Source organism: Nelumbo lutea, chromosome 5 (genome assembly GCF_056320005.1).
Source record: "Nelumbo lutea isolate HS-2025 chromosome 5, American lotus-T2T, whole genome shotgun sequence".
NCBI lineage: Eukaryota > Viridiplantae > Streptophyta > Magnoliopsida > Proteales > Nelumbonaceae > Nelumbo > Nelumbo lutea.
In genome coordinates, this window is record NC_142688.1 from 81,875,432 (window position 1) to 81,900,876 (window position 25,445).

The 25,445-nt window shown below is 37.3% G+C and overlaps 1 protein-coding gene across 2 annotated transcripts in view; it reads left to right on the plus strand.

Moving 5' to 3' along the window:
• LOC148853093 (uncharacterized) overlaps nt 1-21,047 on the plus strand; it is a 34,578-nt gene extending 13,531 nt beyond the window's left edge. The window contains exons 3-5 of one of the 2 annotated variants that reach the window (XM_088942670.1): nt 7,904-8,117; nt 12,814-12,958; nt 20,768-21,047. In XM_088942670.1, the coding sequence (XP_088798796.1) occupies nt 7,956-8,117; nt 12,814-12,939 (288 nt within the window). In that variant the 5' untranslated portion in view covers nt 7,904-7,955 and the 3' untranslated portion in view covers nt 12,940-12,958; nt 20,768-21,047. The remainder of the gene's footprint in view (nt 1-7,903; nt 8,118-12,813; nt 12,959-20,767) is intronic. The other variant, XM_088942671.1, reaches the window with a different exon arrangement.
• The last annotated feature ends 4,398 nt before the right edge of the window (nt 21,048-25,445 follow it).

Below are 25,445 nucleotides of genomic sequence, written 5' to 3' on the forward strand. Positions count from 1 at the left end.
AATGTAATGCTGAGACAGCCTGGGATTGACCATTCGGCTATGGTTGGTACAACAAAACCTAAGCCGAATGGAGACAGGAGTAGTGAGACTAGAAGGGAAGATAAGAAGGACTTGGTGTGTGATTATTGCAAGAAGCCTAAGCATACCACGGACACTTGCTGGAAGCTTCATCCAACTCTTATGCATGCTCGGATAAGGAACAAGAAGGGAAATGCAAATGTAGCCACTACAGGAGACTCTTCGGTCCCTCTTTCCCAAACGGATTGGGAATCCATTATAGTAGCAGCAGTGAAGACAGAATTAGAGAGGTTTGGACAGCTTATGAGTAAAAAAGATTCACTTAGCACTAGGTAGTTCATATGCAACTGCAAATCTTGCATCCACTTCAGGTGAGGAGGGACCTCCCTGGATTATAGACTCAGGAGCATCTGAGCACATGACTAATGCCCCTACCCTTTTCAATTCCTATCAGTTGTGTTCTAGTAGAGACAGTCTTTACAACAGATGCTTCACATATTCCCATTACTGGGAAAGGAACAGTTAGAGTGACCAATGATATAACTCTGTCTTCTGTTTTACATGTCCCTAGACTTCATACCAACCTATTGTCTATTAGTTCCGAGACATCAGGGCCATCATGTTAGCAGTAGCAATAGTAGTGGGTCAGAGTCAGTGAACCAGATTACGCTTTGGAACAATCACTTGGGACACCTTTCGTTTAGTTCTTTGAAATGTCTTTTCCCAAAGTTGTTTGAGTTTGTTCAGTTATCTACTTTGGAGTGTAAGAGTTGTCAGTTAGGAAAGCATTGTAGACAGTCTTTTAAACCAAGTAATAAAAGAGGTACTTTTGCTTTTAATATTGTTCACACTAATATATAGGGGCCATATCATATCCTTTCCATACACGATATTCTTAGATATATTTGATGAGATCATGTGATGAGGTTCCTAACTTGGTACGACAGTTCCACTAGATGGTTCTCACACAATTTGGAGTGAGAACTAAGGTTTTTAGATCAGATAATGCTAGAGAGTACTTTGAGAAGGACTTGACCACGTATTTCCTAGAACATGGGGTAATTCATCAGAGTAGTTTTGCATATACACCACAACAAAATGGAGTTGCTGAGAGAAAAAACAGACACATTGTGTAAGTGGCAAGGAATCTTATGGTGTGTGCTTCAGTTCTTGTATAGTTCTGGGGAGATGCAGTTCTTACAGCCATGCATTTGATTAACCGTCTTCCTTCACGGACTTTTTGGGATTTAAGGTGCCGTTTAGTCTGCTTTTTCCAGATGGGGAGATATTTCATATACCTCTGAGGGTTTTTGGGTGTGTTTCCTTTGTTCACAGTCTTGGCCCTCATCGCAAGAAATTGAATCCTAAGGCCAATAAATGTGTTTTCCTTGGGTATGCTCAGAACCAAAAGGGGTATTGTTGTTATGACCCAGTGTCGAAGAGTAGATTTGTCACAATGGATGTTACATTCTTTGAATCCTTCTTCTCGAGTGGTTCTCCTTAGGGGGAGAGTTTTGGGGAGAACTCACAATTTGTTCCTCTTCCTGTTTCTTTGGTGCCTCCATCAGTTCAGCCAGCACCTCCATCAATTCAGCCAGCAACTTCATTAATTCAGCCAACACCTGCACCTCCAGTTTCATTACCTAAGCCACTACGGGTAGCCTTATAGAAATATCAGTGCCGGTAGATGATGGTTGACTCCACACATCATTAACCCACACCACTCTCTATCAGTCCTTCTGAAATTGCAGATTCGGCAGATATAGTTCCAGGTATTCCTCTTTAGCTTGAGCATGTTATGTTTTCTGATGATAATGTTTCTGTCCCTAACACTATTGTTGCAATTGATCCCACTGACCTTGATCTTCCCATTGCATTTCGTAAGGGGAAGAAAAAGTGTACAACCCATTGGAGTTCACACCATCTTTCCTACAGTGCCTTATCACCCTTTTACCGTGCTTTTCTTTATTCCCTGGATTCTGTGTCTATACCTAGGAATGTTACTAAGGCTCTCTCCAAACCTGAGTGGAAAACAGCCATGCAAGATGAGATGGATGCTTGGTTAAAAACCAAACTTGGGAAATAGTTGATCTCCCCACAGACAAAGAGACAATTGGATGTAGATGGGTATTCATAGTGAAATATAGGGCTGATCGCAAGCATGGTTTCAAATGTCGCTAATGTCGCCCGACATATGTCAATGTTGAGGCTCACCGACATAAAAATGGATGGTAATATATAAAATTACATTATGTCGATCAACATTTCCTATATTTCAGAAATGTTGACCAAATCGGTCAAAATAACCAAAAAAAGTACAGTTTTTCCTATTATGTCGACAAGATGTTGACTAATGTCAACAAGATGTCGACTAATGTACATTAAAAATATAATATATTAATATATTACATTAATATAATACAGTATATTAATATAGATTATTCCATTAATAATTTATATTTAATATTTCAAAAAAAAATTTATAAAAAGAATTAACAAAATATAAAAGCAAAAGAATAAATTAATTACTTTATAATAGAAAACATAAAATATTTTTCAACTAATAAAATATTAACTAGTTAGTATTTTTTAAAAGTTTTATTAAAATCAGAAAATGTTTATTAAATTTTATAATAAACCATATTCTACATTTAATATAAAAAAATGAGAATAAATTTAATAAATTTTATACTAAATCATAATTTATTATAAATTTAGTATTAAAAATCATAATAAATTCATTAAGTTTTATAAGAAATCAGAATTTATCATAATCTTAATACTACAAAAAGGAGAATCAGTTTATTAAATTTATAATAAAACATAATGCATTATAACTTTAATATTTAAAAAATCAGAATAAATGTATTTCTATTTACTAGTGTGAAATAAATATATTAGAATTTATAATAAATCAGAATTAGAAATAAGAAAAGAAAATATCAAATAACCTTGTAAAAACATCAAAATGCATAATAAATCAGTAAATTGTCATTTACTAATTTGTTATTGATCTTAGTTTCTTAGCTTTATATAATGGTTGGGAATAAGATAATATTCTAGAAGTATGTATTAATGCTTCTTTTATCATTTTGCAAAATATCTTTGCATATTTCCACAATGTCTCTAATTTTTACAATATTTCCCCTTAACATTTCCAACATATGTCCTATATTTTGGTAAGCGAGATTTCTTATGCTATCAATGTTGTGAGTTAGTATATGCATGCACCTTGGGTTCAACACTGGGAAGTTATTGAGAGGATACTTGCATATCTAAAAAAGCACCTTGGCAGAGGCATTCTTTTCTCAAATCATGAGAATTTGAATCTAGAGTCCCATACAGATGCAGACTGGGCAGGATGCTTAGATGACAGGAGGTCTACATCAGGAGTGTGTACTTTTGTAAGTGGAAACTTGATCTCTTAGAAGAGTAAGAAGCTAGCGGTTGTGGCAAGGTCAAGTGCAGAGGCTGAGTATAGATCCAAGGCTCATGGTGTTTCAAAACTTCTTTGGGTTAGATCTCTTTTGAGTGAGATTGGTGTGAAAGCAGAAAAACCTATGATGCTATACATTAGGAGTGTGTACCTTTGTAGGTGGAAACTTGATCTCTTGGAAGAGTAAGAAGCAAGCGGTTGTGGCAAGGTCAAGTGCAGAGGCTGAGTATAGATCCATGGCTCATGGTGTCTCAGAACTTCTTTGGGTTAGATCTCTTTTGAGTGAGATTGGTGTGAAAGCAGAGAAACCTATGATGTTATACTGTGACAACCAAGCTGCAATCAATATTGCCTAAAATCCAATTCAGCATGATAGGACAAAACACATTGAAGTTGATAGACACTTTATAAGAGAAAGGGTAACAATTGGAGAAGTCCGCTTGCCTTATGTCTCTTCAGAGTTGCAGCTGGCTGATGTTCTCACTAAAGGGGTGGCAAAGAACAAGCTTGAATATGATCTATGCAAGTTGGGAATGTGTGACATTTACTCCCAACTTGAGGGGGAGTGTTGAAGATTAATCAGTTTTATGATGATTTTTATGAGTAGATGTTTTATGTTAGTTGTTAGATAGGAGGTGGGGACTACAGTAATTATGTGAGTCCAAATTTTATTATGTTTTTGTGCCTTATATATGCTGTTTTAGGTCTTGCCGCCCTATAAGGGCATAGTTGTTTTTGTACTGTTCTATTATTTTTAATATAAATAATAAGTGAAGGGGGCAGCCGGATTATTGCTCTCCTTTCTTTTCAACTTCTCTTCTTCTGCTTCTCTCTTCCTTCTTTCTTCAAGAAACTCCTTCTATTTCATATTTTTTAATTCAGCAAGTTTTCTTCTGTTTTAAGATTAATTGGTTAAATGGACAATTGGTGAAAAAAAAGGTGGCAATTAGTTGAATTGTCACCTATGGTGGTTGTCTGATTTGCTGGCAATAGTCTGGAGTTTGTGAAAATATTAGGTCTACAACCATTTTGACTTTTGGGTTTCTGTGTTGGAGAGTTTCTAGGCTTTACTATTTATTCCTGAAGCAGTGTATAGTCTGGTTTTCAAAGTAATTCATTATCTACTATTCTTGATGTAGTTTGTTTTGCTAGTTAGAATATCAAGTTCTATGAGTGCAATGAGGCTGTGTCTTTTAATCAGTATTCTTTTACTCTCTGACCGTTTTTGTGGAGTCATTTCAGTTTTAATTCATATACCTAAAGGGAGTTTCATGGTAGACACTTGAGGACATTTCTTTCTTGGTCAATCCTCAAATACAAGACTGCTTGCTGCAGAGTTGCAGGATTTTGCCACTAGAAAATGAGTGTATTGAGTTAGATATTGTAGTCCTATCTATGTCCTTACCTCCCAAGTTTTCCAATATTTGACCATGAAACTTAGATATTTCATCAAGATTATTCTGTTTCAACCTCTTATTAAGGTGGTTCAAGATCAGCCTACTCTTTTTTTTTTTTTTCTCATTGTTATGCTACAGAGGGTGTAAGAAATATTGGATTGTATGAACTGTTAAACATTTTGTATTGGGTTAATTTCTTAAACTACCCTTATGGTTTAGCTAATTGACTATGTGTACCCTTACTGTTTGAAAATTGATTAACACTACCTCCACTGTTTCTGACAATTGATTAAGTCTACCCTCACCGTTAACTTTCCGTTATATATAATACCATGTGACTAATATATTGATAAAAAATTCCAAAAACACCCTTCCCACCTTCATTCCTAAAAATACCCTCTCTAGCTGTTGTTGGAGTAGTTTCTGCCCATCTTTGCAGCTGAAACTAACTCGAAATTCAAGAAAGAAGAACTAGAGGATAGAGAATCATGGACGAAAAAGTCGCACCAGCCATCAAACCAACTCTCCACGAAGACGATAAGAACAATTTGAACAATGCTTTTTCCACCAATAAAGGCCATGGCTGGTAGAAGGTTACCTATGCCAAACGCCAGCGAAAGAACAAACCCTTTGAATCTGTCGGCGACCCCAGCAAATTCCGCCCCAATGTAGTCGTCGTTGGCAACAACCCCAACGTTTTTCAGTCTCTCAAAGAACAATCCAAGGAGCGCTGCCGCCGTGTCGAGGCTCAGAAGGCAGCCGCTGCTGCGGCTCTTTCCCAAACCAAAACACCATTCCAATGATGATGGTGATGACAGCAATGGCGAGGTTGCTGGTGGTGGTGAGAATGTGGCCAATGAAGTGAACAAGAAGCCCAAGGTTACTGTCGCCGAGGTGGCTTCCAAGATCAATGCTTCTGATCTGGCAGCACACCTTCTGATAGGGAGACACGAGGTGGTGAGAGAGTACCAAATCTGCCACTGCATGTTGCAATGGCAGTGGCGGAACAGAGAGTGAAAGAGGTGGGGAGAGAGAAAAAGAGAGGAGAGAGAAAGAATGAGAGATAGGAACGAGAGGTGGTGAGAGAGTACCAAATCTTGCAGCGGCAGTGGCGGAACAGAGAGTGAAAGAGGAGGGGAGAGAGAAATAATGAGAAGAGAGAATGAGAGGTGGTGAGAGAGTACCAAATCTTGCAGTGGCGGTGGCGGAACAGAGAGTGAAAGAGGAGGGGAGAGAGAAAAAGAGAGGAGAGAGATAATGAGAAGAGAGAGAATGAGAGATAGGGACGAGAGGTGGTGAGAGAGTACCAAATCCGCCACTGCAACTTGCAGCGGCAGTAGCGGAACAGAGATAGTGAAAGAGGAGGGGAGAGAGAAAAAGAGAGGAGAGAAATAGCGAGAAGAGAGAGAGAAGTACCACTTGCAGCGGTGGTGTCTGAAACAGAGGCTTGCAGCGGCGGTGTCTGAAACAGAGGAAGTGAGGACACTTGCAACGGGAGAGAGAAAGTACCACTTGCAGCGGCGGTGCCTGAAACAGAGGCTTGCAGCGGCAGTGTCTGAAACAGAGGCTTGCAGCGGCAGTGTCTGAAACAGAGGCTTGCAGCAGCGGCGTCTGAAACTCATTCATCTCTGGCTTGTTACCATTGTATGAGGACACTGGTTCACTATTCCACCGCCTCGTGCTGCAAAACATACACAACGTAGGAAAGATACTCGTTAGTCACCAAGGTTTTTCCAATTTCCATCAGGGAATACTTGTGCCTTGAGGAGCCCTCAGTAATTTGTTGGAGGTTTTCGGGATCACTTGCAGTTTTGGCAGTTCTGGCAAAGAGAATGAGAGGAAGACAGAGAGATTCGAATAGGAGGGTAAAATAGTCTTTTTCATATCTCCATTGACAGACGTTAATGACTAAGAAGGATTAGTCAATTGTTAGATTAGTCAATTGTTAGAAACAGAAAGGGTAGTGTTAGTCAATTTTCAAACAGTAAGGGTACACTTAGTCAATTAGCTAAACAGTAAGGGTAGTTTAAGAAATTTACCCTTTTGTATTTCTTCATATTATTCATTTTCATTGGGAGAGGGATCAGAGTGAGGTGGAGGAGGAGGCTTCTTTCAAGTGATTGGATAAATCAAGCATGGATTTTGGCATCTTTGCAAAGAGCATTATATAACATTAGATCTATCAACTTATTTCAATTCTTCGTTTTCCACATCTGCATGGGATTGTCTAAAATGTAAATAGTTAGTCAAGTTTCTAGTTGTTACTGTATTTAACATGCCATGTTTACATCAGAAAGCATGATACGAGGCCATGTTTTACCCCAAACAGATCTACAATATATAACATCAAACTCATTATATGATGAAACGTTTCTGGTAATCAAGTATATGGTGAATTTGGTTTAAATATTATTCATCAAAAAATTTGGTTTAAATATTTTAAGGTTTAAACTTATTTTAAAATTATGGTAAAGTTGGTTTAAATATTAAGACAATGTTTTTATTGTAGCTACCAGCCTGCCACTTATAAAATGTGTCCAGAGAATCCGGACCAACCTAAAGATCATTATCATCCTGTGAATCAGAATTTCTCAGGATCAGTTTGCCAAATGCATGTACTGTTTCTTAGAAACAGAAATACAGATAAATGTTCTCTTCTAGATTTTTCTCAGAATTAAAAAAAAAAACCAGAAGCGATGCCAAATACAGCCTCAGCTGCCTATATTTTTGCTTGAAAAAATATTCTGTGTAGTTTCTCTTGGGCAGCCATCCAAGCAATGGATTTTTTCAGTCATTATTAGTTAGTTCCAGCTATATGTTAGATCAATTTGTTCCAACTAGATTGGAAAAACTTTTTAATGTGGGATTTAACCAATAGCATGATCAAATTTATTTTTTATCATGGGCCTCTCTTGGGCAAGTTTTACCACCATTATTTCTTTTTTTAGCAGTTTAATCTGAGTTGAGGTTTGATGCTGATTGCTGCCTTGATCAGTTTTTTTTGGGTTGCTCATTGCTGACTTTTTTTGTCCTTTTTTCTTTTGCATGGAAGGATCTGTTGATACGTGATCTTGGTTAGCTTTTGAACAAGAAAGCTAGAAGCAATGAAGCCAGTAATAGGAATGGTGGTCTCAAACAAAATGCAGAAATCCGTGGTTGTGGCTGTGGATCATCTCTTCCATCACAAACTCTACAACCGTTATGTCAAAAGAACCAGTAAATTTATGGCACATGACGAGAACAATGAATGCAACATTGGTGATAGAGTAATACTGTTACTTTCTTTTCTTAGCAACTCTGTTTCCTGAAGTCTGTACTGAAATGAATGTTCAGTAAATGCCTCTTAGTACACAAAGTGCTATACTATTCTTGTAACTATTTCCTATTGTCTTTTTTTTCTTCTGCAAACTGAGAATTGGCTTAAAAAGATCTCTTAGCAATTGACTTATACTCACGACTTACATTAAGAATGTGTCACTCCCACGAAATATATAATATTCTTGTAATTAACTGTATATTGCAGCTGTGCTTTCTTAAATCTATTCTTCATTTGTTAGTCGTAATTGATAAAATCTTTATGTTATTTCGTTCAAGAATAAGAAACATCAATAGCAAAAACTTGTAGTGGTTTTCCATTATTCTACCAAGTATACACACTTAACAAGAAGTATTGTATGTTAATTTACTATGCAGAGTAGAGTCTTGTAGACGTGGGCTTGGATGGCAAGCTGCAAAGTTGAGTTCAATCTTGAACTCATTGTATGAATATTGATTCCAATGAAAGATTTAATACAAATCCGAGGCATGATGAAATGGATTATGATAATGTATTGAAGGTTGAAGAGCCAGAATTTTGAGAACTTTGCTTATCACACAGAGTTCCTATGTTGTCTTTCTTTTGTTGTGTAGTTCCTCAATGGAAGGAATTGCTTCATTAAAAGAAGTTAGATAGGTGGTCACAAGGCCACAGGGACATGCCTTTACTTGGTAGATGAAAATACAAAACACAAGAAGGCAAAAAGAAGGTTGAAAGGAATGCTTAAGCTCTAACGTCCAGGTTGAACATCTTGTTGGGGTAGATTTAGGGATCAATGATCTCCTTGGCTGTTGCTTCCAAATAATGGTGTTGGTGGACCTCATTTGTGTTTTGGGGGCCTTACTCCCAACTTAGCTTCTTGTTGTATGAGTTTAAGAGGATGAAGTTATGCACCACTACTATAATAACATAGGCCAGCAACAGACAGAACAACTACCGTGGTAGTATGATTACAATGCAACAGCGGTCATCTCCCTTATACACAGAGAACTGTGGAGCACCCTATTCAAGTGAGACGGACCACAGTTCTCAGACACTAGGCGAAAACAAAGACAAAGCTGTGGAACAAAGGTAAACTACGAGGGTGTGGCACAAAATTAACGCCTACAAGCGACAAAAACGCTGTATAGGTGTGCAAGACATTCAGAGGCGTTCTGCATGTGACACGTGGTAGGATAACGGAGGTGAAGACCATTGCAGTCTGCCCAAACTGATAATTGGTCCCCATACCCTGGGATTTGATGTGTGTCCCCATCAATTCAACCTGGACCTGGATGTATGACCTAAGTGCCTTGATAATATTCCAGAATTTCTCAGTCCATGCACGAATGTGCCCTCCACTTCTATAAATAGTGACCCTTCTGGTGGAGAAGGGACTTATTCATTCATTCATTCCCCATCAGTTTTCTTTCATCTCATTCTGCTGGTCACTCTTCCCTGGACCAAACCCTAACTTTCCATCTTCACCTCAATTTTGGAGCCAAGATCACCATGTCCATAGTTTTACAATGAGAATGGACCATAGTGTGCGTAATGGTTCTCTTACAAGGCTTGAAACCAACAGTGCAACTAGGAGTTAGAGAGATGGAAGTAGAGGGAGACTCATTGTTGGTTATTTCATGGGCTAAGCAAATCAGCTCAGCCCCTTGGAAATATAGATTTGCTTTCATTGAAACTGGTTTTCTTGCAAAGAGTTGTAACTCTAGTTTTTTCTAGGTAAAAAGGACAGCAAATGGGTTGGTAGATATCCTAGCAACAGGGAGCTGATAGATCCACCTTATTTTGGGCAATGTTGTAGTCTGTGGTATCCAAAAAGGGGGCTGAGAAGCCAAAGTAGTGTGGCAAGCTATATTTTGATGATTTCTGGGCTACTTAGTGGCTAAAACCTTTGTGTTTTGTCTTAAATATTAATAAATGAATTTTATTTTGTTGATAAAAAAAGAAATTGATGGTTTACCGCCTGTTTTTTCTCCTTTCATCAGGTATGATGCTTGCTTGGGTAATAAAGTTCTTTTTTGGGAGGACATTTTTATTGGGGACTCTCCTCTTATGGATAGGTTCCCGATCATCTATTCCCTCTTTGAACTAGTTTAAAGCCATTTCTTCCTTTCATGTCTTTGGGGACTCTCGGGATCTAGGTTTAAGGAGAGGTTTTAGGGACTTAGAAGTGGGCGTGATTGATGAACTTGTTTCTCTTCTAAGCTCAGTGTATTTGAATCAGTCTTGTCTAGATAGTAGAATTTGGTCAGAGTCTTCCTCAAGTTATTTCTCTTGTTCTTCCTTTTTCAATGCTCTGTTGAACTCTACTAATGTGTTTTCCTCTTTCCTTGTCAAAGAAGTGTGGTGTGCTCCTGTGCTTCCGAAGGGGAGGGTTTTCTGTTTGGCAGTGGCTCTCCAAAATCTTAACACTTTGGATGTGCTTCAAAGAAAGAGACCAAATTGGTGTTTATCCTCGCTTGTCTGTAGCCTTTGCTTGAATGGTGATGAGATGGTGAATCATCTATTAGTCTCCTGTTCTTTTGTAACTCATATCTGGGAATGGTTCTCCTCTCTTTTTGATTGTAGGTGGAATTCTTCCCTCAAGTGTCGTGGACCTTTTTGACTATAGTTTTTTTCTGACAGCCAAAGAAGAGGGGAAGGGTGATATGGAGGACATCGAGAGAAGCTATTATTTGGGCAGTTTGGAATTAGAGAAATAACAGGATTTTCCAAGGGCAAGAAAAAAACATCACTTGAACTTATAGAAGGGATCACCATCAAGGCCATACATTGATTGAAAACTTTGGAGCTCTTCAAGGACCTTTCTGTAGATGACTTGCTTAGATGATGGAAAACAGTAGCGGGTTCCTCCAGTTCTTCTCCTACCATTTAAGAGGATTGGCCCCCTCTTTTACACCCTAGTGTGAAATTGAATTTTGATGGCAGCTCTATAGGCAATCCTGGTCCCTCTGGGATTGGGGGTGTTTTTAGAGATGTGGAAGGAAGATTATTTGCCCTTTACTCTGGCCCAATAGGGGTGGGTGACTCACTAAGAGCAAAAGTAATTGCACTCATTCAAGGGCTCAGATTGGCTAAACAGTTGGGATTTCATCGGTTAGAAGTGGAGGGCGATTCATAATTGGTCGTAGGTTGGATGCAAACAAATAGTATGGGCACTTGGTCCCTTGGACAGCATGTAAGGGAAATGGTGAACCTAACAAGGGAGCTTGGAGCATAGTTTAATTGGACTAGGAGGTCAGCAAACAGTTTGACTGACCTTTAGAAAAGCAAGGGGTTAATAAGGAGACTTTATTTTTGGCATGCTTGTAAGTTGATTATGTTACGAGGGGTCACCTTATTTTGGAAAGTGACTGTTCTAATTCTCTTTTTTCAAGTTAAATGAAAGTTACTGTTTCTTGTAACCCAAGAAAGTCTTTTATTTCTCTAGATTTTATTTGTTGTTTTGATTTGAGGAGTTGTGCTACCCCCCGTCTTGTGTAGCTTTTCCTGGAATTATCAAAAAAAAAAAAACAAAAGTTGCCCTTTCCTAAAAAAAACAAGAGAGAGAGAGAGAGAGAGAGAGAGAGAGAGAAGGCTGAATAGGTTGAGATAGGGAGTCCAAATCTTTGTTTTCAAATAAAGATTGAAAGGTTGCAACTTTGTGGTTTATGATAAGATGGTGAACATCTCACTTTTTTAACAGTTAAAAAAGAGAGTTGCTATAAAAGCCTAAAAAAGGCATTCTGGTGAGCCCCTGATAATATGAGACACCTGATATGGAGCATCAAATCAAAATTTTGAACTTTGATTTTATTTCATTAATACACAAATGGGGCACTGCTAGGTATAATGGTAAAATCTTGGGCTGCCAAGCATGAGAATGTGGGTTGCAGACTGAGAGCAACCACTTTTTTCCCAAAAAAAAGGAAAAAGAAAGAGAAAGATGAAGAAAAAAAAAGAAAAATACAATTTATCAAAAAAAAAAAAGAAAAAGAGAAAAATACAAAGATTAGGTCTGTATCCAGTCCACCCCTCCCAAGACTACAGATAACTGGGTCCAACATTGGATAATGACCTTTTTTGATGTTCATCCAAAATTCCAGTTACAATGACTATTTATGGATCAAAGGCTTGCAATTCCCTCTATAGACTCCAAATTCAACTAGGAAACTGACTTAAAATTCCAATTATAGATGCTTTACCTACTATCTCTGGCTCATATTCCATTCAGGTTGCTAAAATTGTATGTATAAAAGGATCTACTTTTTTGCTTATTATTTCTCTTCATGGTTGGTAACTGGTACCTGCTTAAGTCCAGCTTCCCACCAACTAACTGATCAAGACCAACAAACAAGCCCCAAATAAAAGGATGAACCAATGAATAGAAAATATAAAGGTACTCATTATGTGGACTTAGGATGCATATTAGAGAGAAGATTTATAATTTTTAGTTTGTTATTGACTTCACCTTCTTGTGTGTGCATTTGTATGTTTTTCATGATTGGGATCAAAATCTAGAAAAATAAGTAGATAGTAAATTTCTCTTTTCTTGTGCTTATTTTGGTTTTTGTAAGTACAAAACATTTATAAATTTGTTCCTATGAATGGTTAATTTCTTGTTTTCTGTGAAAAATGATAGTGCTTTGTGTTTGCTCTTGGACATGCAGGTTAGACTGGATCCTTCCAGGCCATTGAGCAAACGAAAGCATTGGGTCGTTGCTGAGATTCTTAAAAAAGCACGCATCTATGTTCCACCCTCAGCTAAATCTTCTGAGTCAAGCACCAATGCATGAGTAACAGCTTCATCTTAAGGTTTAACAAGAATTCGTTGTGGTGGTTCAATGCTGATTTCTAATGTTGCTTTACTTAATAAAATAAAATTACTTATTCAAGATTTTATTTAGTTTAAATTACTTGTTCAAGATTTTATTAAGTTTTTTATATATTTTTAAGAAGGTAAAACATTTTATTAATGATAAAAAACAAAAACTATACAAGTAAACCCCCTGTACAATCTGCATTCTGTACAAAACACCGGGGCTGCAGGGCAGAACCACCAAGAGTTCAAAAAACAACTGAAATTCAGTAAATCAGTTCTACGAACATCCTTGAATAAAATATGATTTGTTGATTTGTCAGCCATGAATGCAATATGCAAATAACTCCACACAGGATTTCTCTTAGCGACAGTTTTTTGGGTACAAAAAGCTGAAGAAATGGGATTTAAAAAGCTGGTTCTTGAAGGGGATTCAAAGATAGTAATATGTGGTTGAAGAAAGGAGAGTGGGTGGTTTGGCAATATAGAAATAAATTCAGGTGATTCCAAAGGCTGTCAAGAAATATGAATACTATTTTAAGTTGGGTAAGGTCGGCTAATGGATTAGCAGATGGTTTAGCTAAGCAAGGAGTTCATAAACAGCAAATGTATTGGGCTCAATTGTAATAGAGTGGGGATTTTTACATTGTAAAGGGTTGTCTAGTGCACAACATCTTATTGTATTTTTTCTACTTTATTTTATTAATAAAAACATTTCTGTGTTGCTGATCAGAAAAAAAGCTCCACACAGGAATATATCACTGCTTCTACAGGGTTGTTCTGTTCAAAATACAAGTATTCTTCTCCAATCATGCTGACCAAATAAATTTCTGTTATCCATACAAAAAAAAAAAAAAATCAACCTTACCAAATAACAGCTTGAGGAATACAGCTCCACAGTACTTTTCCTTTCTTATTTAATCCCTTTAGATTCCAGCAGTCCAGTAACTCCACAACATACCATTGGGCTTTGAAGGCTTTGAGAAAATGATACCAGATGAGGGAGTTTTAATATTTATTCTAATTTCTACCTTTAGCTTTCAGTTGAGGGAGTGTAATGTTTGTTTTAGTTAATAAAATATTTAATGAGTTATTTTTGTTTAGAACCAAACAAGTGTATTTGATGTAAGTCCATTGCTTCTTTTTCTTCCTTTTCAGTGATAAGCTTCTAAGATTGAAGTTTTGGTGGCAGTGATGGTGCATATCTACAAATAGATACTAACCAAAGGACCACCTCTTAATTGGATCTAAAACAGTAACACTTGGATATCATGTAAGACTTTTTAAATAACTACAATTAATAAATGATAACTGAAAAGAAAATGCAACAAGAAAATGGAACCATGGATTGTGTATTAGTCCTGTTTTTGGATGTAGTAAATCATTTTTAACCCACAGAATCTGCTGGATGCGTTGTTGGTCTTATTTTTTCTAAAGATCAAAAGAAGTATTCTTTAATAGAAATATCACTTAGATTATATAGATAGATAGATAGATAGATAGATAGGAGGAAGCTTTATGGAAAAGGGTGGTGATAGCCAAATATAGTGAAGCTCCTTTTAGTGGTCTTTTAATCCAGTCAATTCCATACATGGTGTCAATTTTCGAAGCTGATGATCCAAAATCCATTTTCATGAGGTTGATTATGTGACTTTAGGAAGTGTAGCTTTCTTTATCTAAGACTGCCAAGTTTCTACCCTAGTCCGCAGGATTATTAATGAATTCTACCAAGACACAATGATCTGGATTCTGATCTATTATAGATCTACCGACTACATTTTTTTATCAATAACAGTGTATTTTATTAATAATTTAGAAAAGCTGAATTACAAGGTAAGGAGCTAAAAAATCTTACTCCCAAATACCCTATAAACCCCAATTGATGAACAATTACAAAACAGCCCAAAACATAGAGTTTCTGTTCACCCCTTGCCTAGCTAGACCATGTACAATGGATTTCAATATCCTTGGTGAGCCACTTGAATTTCCTCTTTTCATTGCTGTATTTCCAGAGCGTAGAACTGTCCTCTTTTAGCCAATTTACTACAATTTCAGAATCACTTTCTATGATCAACTTTTTAAAATTCATTTCCTTGGCCCTTTGTATCCCTTCAAGAGCTACTAGGATCTCAGCCCTCAAGGAATCTCCCACCCCAATTGGGCCAGAATACATAGCTAACAGGTTCCCATTTTCATCTCTTATCACTCCCCCCACTCCGGAAGGCCTTGGATTACCCATGCTGCTGCCATCAAAATTCAGTTTGGTAAACCCATGAGGTGGAGGTGTCAGCAGGAATTTGAGGACTTCTTGATTGAGCCTAACTCCGCAATCTCCTTCCACTTTCTGGCCATCTTATCAACTGAGAACACTGCAAACAATTCCAAGGTTTTTAACCAGTGAATCACCCTAATGTGGATAGTTTCTAGGATTACTTCCAAGCTTCTCTCCTTATTAGAAAATACCTTGAATTTTTCTCCTCCCAAATAGTCGAACACACTATAGCTCTACCACATCTCCACATGATCTTGGCCCTTTTGGTTGACCAGTTAGGCATGGAAGTAAATAAGCTTTGCACATCCGAAGGGGGAGTCCACCTGCATCCAAACAAAGAAGTAAACAATTTCCAAATGACTTTGACAAACTGGCAAGAAATTAATAAGTGATATTTGAACTCACCATCAGATTTACAAAGGACACACCGGTGAGGAGACAAACAACTATTGGGTCTTTTTCTTTGAAGTAGATCCCCTGTATTAACTCTTTCCAGAAAGGCTTCCCAACAGAAGCACCCAACCTTTGGAGGTATAGGTTGACACCACACTTCTTTAACAGGAAAAGACAGTCCAATAGGAGAAGGGAGTAAAAGGGCCTTGAAGAAAGAGGCACAGGTGTAGGAACCCGAGGGAGTGAGTGTCCATATTCTACTATCTGACTTCGGTGGCTCAATGAAGACCCCTTCAAGAATGGATAATAAGGCTGAAATGTAGGCTAACTCTATGTCCCTGACATCTCTTCTCAAGTTCAATTTCCAACCGAACCCAGAAGGTGAATTAGAAGGAACAAGGAAGGAGGAAATTGGTTCATTTTTAAGGGTAGAAATAGCAAAGAGGCTTGGAAATTGATCTTTAAAAGAAGGTGAATTAGAAGGAACAAGGAAGAAGGAAATTGGTTCATTTTTAAGGGTAGAAATAGCAAAGAGGCCTGGAAATTGATCTTTAAAAGAGGAGTCCCCAACCCACACATGTTCCCAAAATTTAATGAGGTTACCTGAGTGTAAATCATACCTAACCCATGGATAGAGCAAGGGCAAGATGGCTTGAGTAGCTTTCCAAGGAGAAGCTCTTGTAGTCCTTGCTAGGATCCTAGAGTCCCATCCATTGTCTGCCAACCCATGTATACTTCCCGCTATCTTAACCCACAGTCTTTCTTTCTCCAATGAGAATCTCCATAGCCATTTCTCTAACAATGCTAAGTTCCTAACCCTTATATTACCAATTCCCAAACCCCCATCCTTCTTACATCCACATACCACATTCCATCTGACCCTATGATCCTTCTTCTCCTCTCTCGACTCCCAAAGAAAGTCTCTCAGTAGGTTTTCCAGCCTACTAACCACCTTAGCCGGAATCTTAAAGAATGATAGGAAATAGATAGGAAGATTGGCAAGAATAGACCTTATCAAAGTGGTCCTCCCACTGAGAGATAAATATTATTTCTTCCAATTGGAAAGTCTTTTTTCAAACCTCTCCACAACAGGGGCCCAAAATTCACCTTTCCGAGGATTGTCTTCCAGTGGTAAACCAAGGTAGTTTAAGGGCCAATCGGATACTACGCACCCCAGAATGTCTATACACTCACAAACCTCCCCCTCGCCCATATTGACTCCAATTATACAACTCTTCTCAAAGTTTACTCTTAGGTTTGGCATTTGCTCAAAAAGTTGTATAGTGAGCTTTAGGTTTCTAATCCTATTGATATCCCCTTCTTACAAAACAGAATTGTGTCATCTGCAAATTGTAGGTGTGTAAGTGGTATATTGTCTCTTCCAACTCTCCGTTCTCTTATTAAATCCCTAGAGTCTGCTTTGGGAATCAATCTCCCCAACACTTCTGTAACCAAAGTAAACAAAAAATGGGAGAGAGGGTCCCCTTGCCTAATCCTTCTCAAAGTTGGGAAATAGCCCACCACTGTCCCATTTACCAAAATAGAGTAATGACAATCCCTAATGCAACCCATCACCCAATTGCACCAAGTTTCTCCAAACCCAAAGTTCATCATCACCTCTAATAGGAAAGACCAATCAACCAAGTCAAAAGCCTTTTCCAAATCTAATTTACAGGCCACCCCACTTCTCCTGGATCTCTTGAAATCCTCTAAACTCATTCGCTACAAGAATCTTCTTTGTTATCTGCCTTCCCTTGACAAAGGCTCCTTGGTTAATTGCTATGATTGTTGGGAGCACCTTCCTAATTCTAAAGGACAACACCCTGGTAATGATCTTATAGAGGCTATTGACTAGGCTGATTGGCTTGTAATCCTTTGGATGCCTTGCATCACTTTGCTTGGGTATCAAAGCAACGAAACTAGAGCTTAGCCCAGGGTTAATTACTCCTCTGGTATGGAATTCATCAAACACCGGCATTAGATCATCTTTTAGTATCACCCAAAAATCCTGATCAAAAGCCATCATAAAACCATCTGGGCCCAGTGCCTTTGATCTATCCATTGAAAAAACTGCCTCTTTAACTTCTTCCAACTCAAACTTCTTTTCCAACCACTCCCTATCTTCTTTCCTCAAAGTTGGCCAATACAAACCTTCCAGCCACACCTTGTTGTTTAGGGGCCTTCTGAATATATGCCTGAAATGATCTGCAAATTTTCTTGCAATTTCTCTTTGACCTGTAATTGTTGCCCCTCCAATCTCCAAACTGGAGATAAAATTTCTTCTCCTTCTACCATTTGCCAAAGCATGAAAGAATTTGTATTCCTGTCCCCCTCTTTCAACCATTTTTATATCGAATTCTGCCTCCAACTTATTTCCTCTTGAGAGATATGGTCCTCTAGTTGTTTGTGCAAATTCCATCTTTGTTCCCTTTCCTCACCTATTAGGCTGCCACTCCCTTCTTTGCTATCCAGATCTTCAATTTGTGTGATCACCCTATGCTTCCTTTCCTCCAGTTTCCCAAACTCTAATAGATTCCATTCCTTGATCTTTGCCTTTAGATATTGAAGTTTTTTGTGAAACCTCATCCCATTCCACTCCACTGCTGGATTGCTCTCTGCCCACCAATCTTCTACTTTCTTAATGAAACCCGGATGCTCTAACCACATGTTTTCAAATCTAAATGGAGTGGGGCCTGCATTTCTCACCTCCTTACAAAGTACAATAGGCCAATGATCAGAGGTTACCCTTGGGAGTTCTCTGGAGTTCAAATTTCCCCAATGTTCTTCCCAATCATTTGAAAACAGGAATTGGACAGAAGATCCTGAAGGAAATTTCTTGCTAAGCTGATTCTTCACAGACTTCAAGGTTGAAGATTTCTTCAGGTCTTGGGGTACAAAAGCTGATTCTTCCTCCAAAAGTGGTAGGTGGAAGGAAGCAATTGAATTTTGATGGTAGATGTGTGGGCAATCCCGGCCCCTTGGGTATTGAAGGGGTAATTAGGGATGAGGGAGGATACATATCGGCTTTGTATTCAGGCTCAATCAAGCAAGGTGATGCAGTTAGATCACAATTATTGGTAGCAGTTTATGGGGTAGAGAAATTAGACAGCATGAGAGGGGACCTGAATGCTTCCTCTAATTGGATTCCTAGGACAGCTAATGGGATGGCCTACACTAACAAAGCAAGGGGTTTTGAGGCCACAGTTATTCTGGGCTCTATTGTAAATTAGTTTTTGGACATTTGTATTTCCGGGTAGATGGATCCCCAAGCTGTTGTAACTTTTACCTCCCATTAATAAATTAATCATTTTTGCTGATCAAAAAAAAAAAAAATGAAAGACTGGTCATTGAAGGCAACTCGGAAGCAGTTGTGGGTTGGCTGAAAAAGGGGGAGGGGGTAACTTCACAATTAAGAAATGGGTTCCATATTTCCAATTGTTGCCAAAAGATATGGTGATCCAAATAAATTGGGTTAGGACGAACAATCTAGCTTATGGTTTAGCTAAGCAAGAGGTTCAGAGACAATCTATGTTTTGGCCTTTTGGGCTCAATTGTAATACCTGGGTTGGATTAGTTTCCTTTGGTTTCTTGTTTCTTTACAGAATTTCTTGTTATACTTCCTTTTTCTAATATTAATGAATTAATTTCTGCGTTTCTGATAAAAAGGAGGCACAAATAAGTGCAAACAGAGAGATGGATTGAAGGAAACAAGACAATATACATGAGAGGTCTTGGGTTCAAGTATTATCATCATCATTTTGAAGTTTTTATTCATGTTATGGCCCAGGCGGTTTCATAAAACCAGAACCAGTTAACCAGTTTTTGGTTAAACCAGATGGTCAGCCGATTTTCAGGGTATGACCGAACTGGCCAGGGGCTACGTTGGGTTCAATTGGTCCGACTGGCCAATCGGGTCCAGTTTTCTAAACAATGGTTCTTATCATTAATGGGATGTAAGTGCTCTATTTGCAATAGGATCTGTTTGTTCCATGGGAAAACATTGCAAGAAATATTTTTTGGAGTTTTAAAGTTCTCCCGACATTTTGTTTAACAGGGAATTTAAGTTCCTAGGATATTTATATAAAAAAATTCCTGAAAAATATTTTTGTTAGAGTTGAGAAAAACCTAGAAAACTTGAATTTTTAGTGGATGGTTGTTTCCCATAGAAATGAGTAGCACTTCTCTATTTGAAAGTCGAGTCTTTTGACCAATGAGTGATCTCTACTCTCTCCCTCCACTCTACCAAGTTGGATGTTTGGGTGGGTCCCATGATCCTTTTGCTTTATTAGATCTACTTTGAAAGTTTTGCCTCGAGGAACCTTTATTTTAGTGTTGTTCCAAATAATGAGAAAAACAAATTAAAAGTAGTCTGGTGTACGAGGCTTCTGCCAATGTGGGGTCTGGGGAGGGAAAGAAGTACGCAGCCTTAGCCCTGCAGACACAGGCTATTTGGTCACCCAGGTCGCAGTGGAGCAAACCAACCGTTGTGTGAAGGAGCAACGCTCAATGTTTTAAAACTGTTGTTGACTCAGATGATTGAACCACTCAACCCAGGAACCGGTCCCTATTCCGGTTCCATTTAGCCTATGAGCTATAACCCATTATTTCTTAAAAAAAAATGTTGAAAAATTAAAACCATTCGACCCAGAAAATGGTTCATGGATTGATGCTAAAAATGAAAATTAATCAGAGTACAAAACAAAACTGGTCACCACTTGTATCATCCTGCCTTTGATTATTCAATCTTCTTAATCGTTCTCAGTTTGTCGTTCCTTTGGCTCCTACAAAATAGTCTTGGATTTCTCAAGCAAGGTTATTTTGTAGGGATTTTGTTCTCAATTTGTTATTTATCAGAAAATATAGTGCTTTACCTTTGATCAACAGTGAGGACATTTTCTTTGTATTTACTTATTTATTTTCTGCATTTCTTTCCTGAATTCTTTTCTTATTTGCAATTTTGCACTTTAACTATTTTTTTATAATTTTAAATATTATTATTATCTATATTTCATTATTTATGATGTCATAGGTCAAATCGCTGACCCAGAAACTGGAGGCCAAAGTGGTTCGGTTTCTGGATCGGTTTTTAAAACCTTGATTTCTTCCACGCAACTTATAGTTCTCTTTTTTCTGTCCCCAGGCAAGCCAGTTCCCATTAGGATATGATGAAAATTTGAAGCTACGCTAGCAGGTTGAGACATTTTTCATTTTGAGAAGAGAATGATCAAAGAGAAAATTCCTGGCGTGTAGTCTTGAATTTTAACTCTACTTTTTTTTTTTCTGAATTTTGTCCTGTATGTATTAATCTGATGGACGAACCTAATTGTCGAAATTTCAGAATCGGTTGGGCATGAGTTGGGATGATCTCTACTGGTGTATTATGGTCTTACTAGTTTATTAATTTTAGTCTTACTAGTCAACTAATTTGATCCCCATTAATCCTTGAACAAGTATTATGATAAAACTGTCTACTAGTTTTGGAATCAGAATTAACTTTAATTTTTAGAAGGTAAAGTTTGAAAAAAAAAAGAAAAGGAAAGGAGTTACATTTGAAGATTGTAAAACTGCTTTCAGATTAGGAAGTTCAATGCAATTACTATCGCCTTATACCCTTAGTACAGAAAAAAAAAAATAAATAAATTATTTCTATTTTAGTAGGGTTTCTAATATTTTCGATGGTCATTAACGTCTACATGACAATGGTTATAATCTAAACATGTACACTTGGAGGGTTAATACTGGAGCATTTTTTGGTTGTTACGTGTAGTTTTCAAGGTTGTCACCTCAATCTTTACTCCACGGATATGGTCAATATCATCATTGTCACCCTTATAATCATCATCATTATCATCATTTTAGCATTATCAATTATGCATCATAGACTCTGTTATGTGCTTGACTAAATACACCAAAAGCCGTGACGGGATCTGCTCCCCACTGGGCGCCTCACAAGCATATCCACCGTGCATTGAAAACATTTCCCATAAATAATAACTAAAGTACGGGAGATGTTTTCAATGCATGATCGGATGTCTGTGTGAGGCGCCTGTGAGGTGCACAGTGTGAGGAGAAGATCCGGTCTCCCAAAAGCCATAAGACTGATGGAATGCGTTAAATCAAACACTTTAACCATTTAGGATCATAACATACCACCACGCTTGTATAATCGATATTTTGGCAGTTTTACTCAAAGTTCAAAATATCATGTAATGACCAACATATATCGTATCGGGGCCTTTCCAATATGCCCCTATAGAGGGTATATCGGGTTAGACCATGGTTCAAAGGGTAGCCTGAATTTAAATCGACCCCTTTGAACTGGTTTTAAAAAAATATATAAATAAAACACAAAAAAAGCACTAATACAGGCTGATATAGTTCTTTCCATGACAACTTTCACTCTACTCTACCTAGACCTTCTCCTAGGTAGCCCTTTTTTGTGATTCGAATTTGAAACATGATAGTAGGCTTTGATACCAAATGTTGTGTGCTTGATTAATACGCCAAAAGCCTCAAGATTGATAAAATGTGTTAAGCCAAGCACTCTAACCATTTAGGACCATAACATCATCTACTTGTCCATGAATAGTCCTTTTTCTTCCCTATCATCCAACTTCAAACTCTTGAAATCTCTTGGAGACTTTCATGCAAGTTTCAAAGTATCAACACTTATCAGCCTGTACTGGCCGATATATATCATTCAGGGACCCCTTCGATACGCCCCTACAATGGAGAAGCCCTAAAATGAACCAGGGGAGGTTGGACACAACTACCTCCAAGTGAATTTATACAATAGAGCAATCACTATAATTCATGTCAAAAAATTCTTGTGAATAATAATTATAATATAGAGGATGATGGCCTTTGGTGTTGAACTTTAGGATGTGAACTGTTTCCAATTGCTCAGCTGTTTAAGTCCCCTATTCTTTTTTTGACTTGCAGGCTTTCTTCTTCCCCCATTATCCAGTCTTGGTTTAGATCTTTCTTTTCCACAATGGTGGATAAGTGGATTCCCTTTCTTGCCTTTCCCCGCACTGAGTTTCTATCTCCATGGAATTGGCTTCAATTTCTTGGTTCTGAGCTTGCATCACCACAATGGTTGCTTCTACTTCACTACTTATAGGTTTTTTTACCAACACGGCAGATATTACCCCAAGTTAATATTAAGGGTGCGATTCGGTTAACCGAACTGTGGGTTAATTTTTGAAAAGGAATCGAGGTCATTAGTTTTTGGAAAACTAGTAACCAAAACCGAACCGAAGCCAATCAGCTAATTGGTTGACCAGTTCAGTTAACCATCCGCTCGGTTCATTGATTTTTCAGTTTTTATTATTTATAATATTTACTATAGAAAAATATATAAATATATAATAAAATGCTAGAAATATATGGATATATAATATTTAGATCTATTGAAATTTATTGTAAAATATTTATTTTTATTTTTTGTAATATTTATTTTTTTTCTAATTTTTGATGTGATCTACCATAACATTTACCATATTGTAAATCTATGGATGATCTACCACATCCATAAAATTATTTTTGTGTTACATTTTATTTTTTATTTTTTGTGATAAAAAGTAAAATAATTATTTGAATAAGAAATAAATAATTGTTTAAAAATTTATAGAAAATGTTTTATTAAATAATTATTAAGCTTATATTTTGAGTTATAACCTTATTAGAGAATACCCTTATGTTTCCGTATGTTGGTTATGCCATATTTTTTTTATGTATATATAGCTTATTTAGGCCTTCTATTTAATGTTATTGATGTATATTTATGATTTATTGGAGTATTTATAGTGTTTTCTTGCATTTTCATGTGTATCTTAATTTTTTGTTCGTATCTATACATAGCCAAGGTGTATCCCGATATGCCTCTTAAATTTTTCTTTCTGATATACTTAGTGTTTCCGATACTTTAAACATTGGCTTCAATAAATGTGACTGGTTGATTGTTGATCCATATATTATGCAAGGTTCAAAATTTTGATACATATGGAATGGTTTTACACCACAATTGGGAAGACTGGAAGTAAAAGGATTAATTGAATGTGATGGCTGTTCAGCGGGCTGGAACCATGATAATTTTTCATGCCAGTAATAAAATACATGGTACTCACATCTCTTACAGTGGAGTTCCTCAATGAAGAAACTTAATTGGGAGAGCCATTATGTGTTATAATTAGCAATGACGAAACTTAAAACCAGAAGAATTTAATCATATATTCCATTGGCCAATCAATCAATGTCCATGTTTTGGCCAAAAAGAAATTTCCCAGCCCAGCATAATTACAAGCAACCTCAGTATGCTTTGTTTGCTAAATATGAAAATAAGGGTAATATTTTGATCTCTCACAGCATAAATGCATAAGAGTAATCAAAGGGGCACCAAGATCCAATAAAAATGAACAAGGGAAAATTACTGTAAATTAACATGAATCATGAGACTAAATCTCTTGCTTTTTTCTGTGATTGCAATAGGAAGTGAATCACCAAAATAAACACACAAGCTTAATAAGGCTTTAAAAGGTCCATCGGCCAATTCTTGGGAGGGGAGGGCTGGATAAAGATTTAACCTTTGGCATTTTTTTTTTTGGCACAAAGTGGCCACTCTTAGATTCACCTTATCATGCTAGTCAGCACAAAATTAACATTGCACCAAATAATGGCTTCTATCGATGTTCAGAGTAAGGTTTTATTCCAAAAAAATTCAGGAATGGCTGAAGCAAAACTCTAGATTATATGCATGCTATTTAATAATATGACCTATTGAACTTTAAAGAAATGATTTGAAGGGCTATAGACAGAGAAAAAACGACATGAGCTTGAAGTAATAAGAAAATAAAAAATGATTTAAGTGCTCATATGGTTCTGAACAAAATGGAATGGCAGATTAGGATTCACCAGCTGACCCTATCTGGTTACAACAAGGCTTAGGATGATGATGGCCAATTGAACTTTAAACAACAAATCTAGTGATGGAGGCAAACAGGTAGATGATTAGTAGAGCATGAGAAATACGAGGACAAGTAATCATCATAATGCAACAGTACCTAGTGGACCATATATCGTGGGAACAAATAAAGGCTCATCACTTGTTTGTGTGCGTTTTAAAATAGCCCTGAGGCTCTGTTTGTGTGCAATGCAAATTTGAACTGGATGTAAATTTTGCATACCAACAAGCTGATATGTATCAGTTTTCTGGTCTATGATACACTGAAATAGAGGGGTTTCAAATTGTCAATGTTTTGTAACGTTAATAAGTGATATGAAAGGAACCCTGTCAAATTATGAGAAAAAAAAAAAAAAAGAGTTTTGGTCAAAAGAGTATCAATTTTTTGAACTTTACTCTCAAATTTGCCCCGAAAAAGAACTTTGATGGCAGCAGTAGAGGGAATCCAGGGCAATCTGATATTGGGGAAGTTTTCAGGGATGAGAAAGAAGTTATTTCAGCTTTGTTTTCAGGCCCTATAGGGGTAGGTGACTCCCCCAGGGCTGAGATCCTTGCGATTCTGGAAGGAATCCAAAGGGCAAAAGAGCTGAACATAAGGAAACTTGTGGTTGAAGGTGACAAGTGGCTGGCAAAGGACATGGAAGTGAAATATAGTTAGTTGGGTGAAGAGATTTGCTAACTCTTTTGCTGATGGGTTAGTTAGTTAAGGAGTGGCTCGGGAATCTTTATTTTAGGCTATGTTATAATTCTATTTTATTACTTTTTTGGGGGGCTCTTGCCCAACCCGGGGAGTTAAGAAGGTTTATCTCCCCTTGTAATTATATTTGTTTCATTTTAATGAAAAGCTGTTATTGAA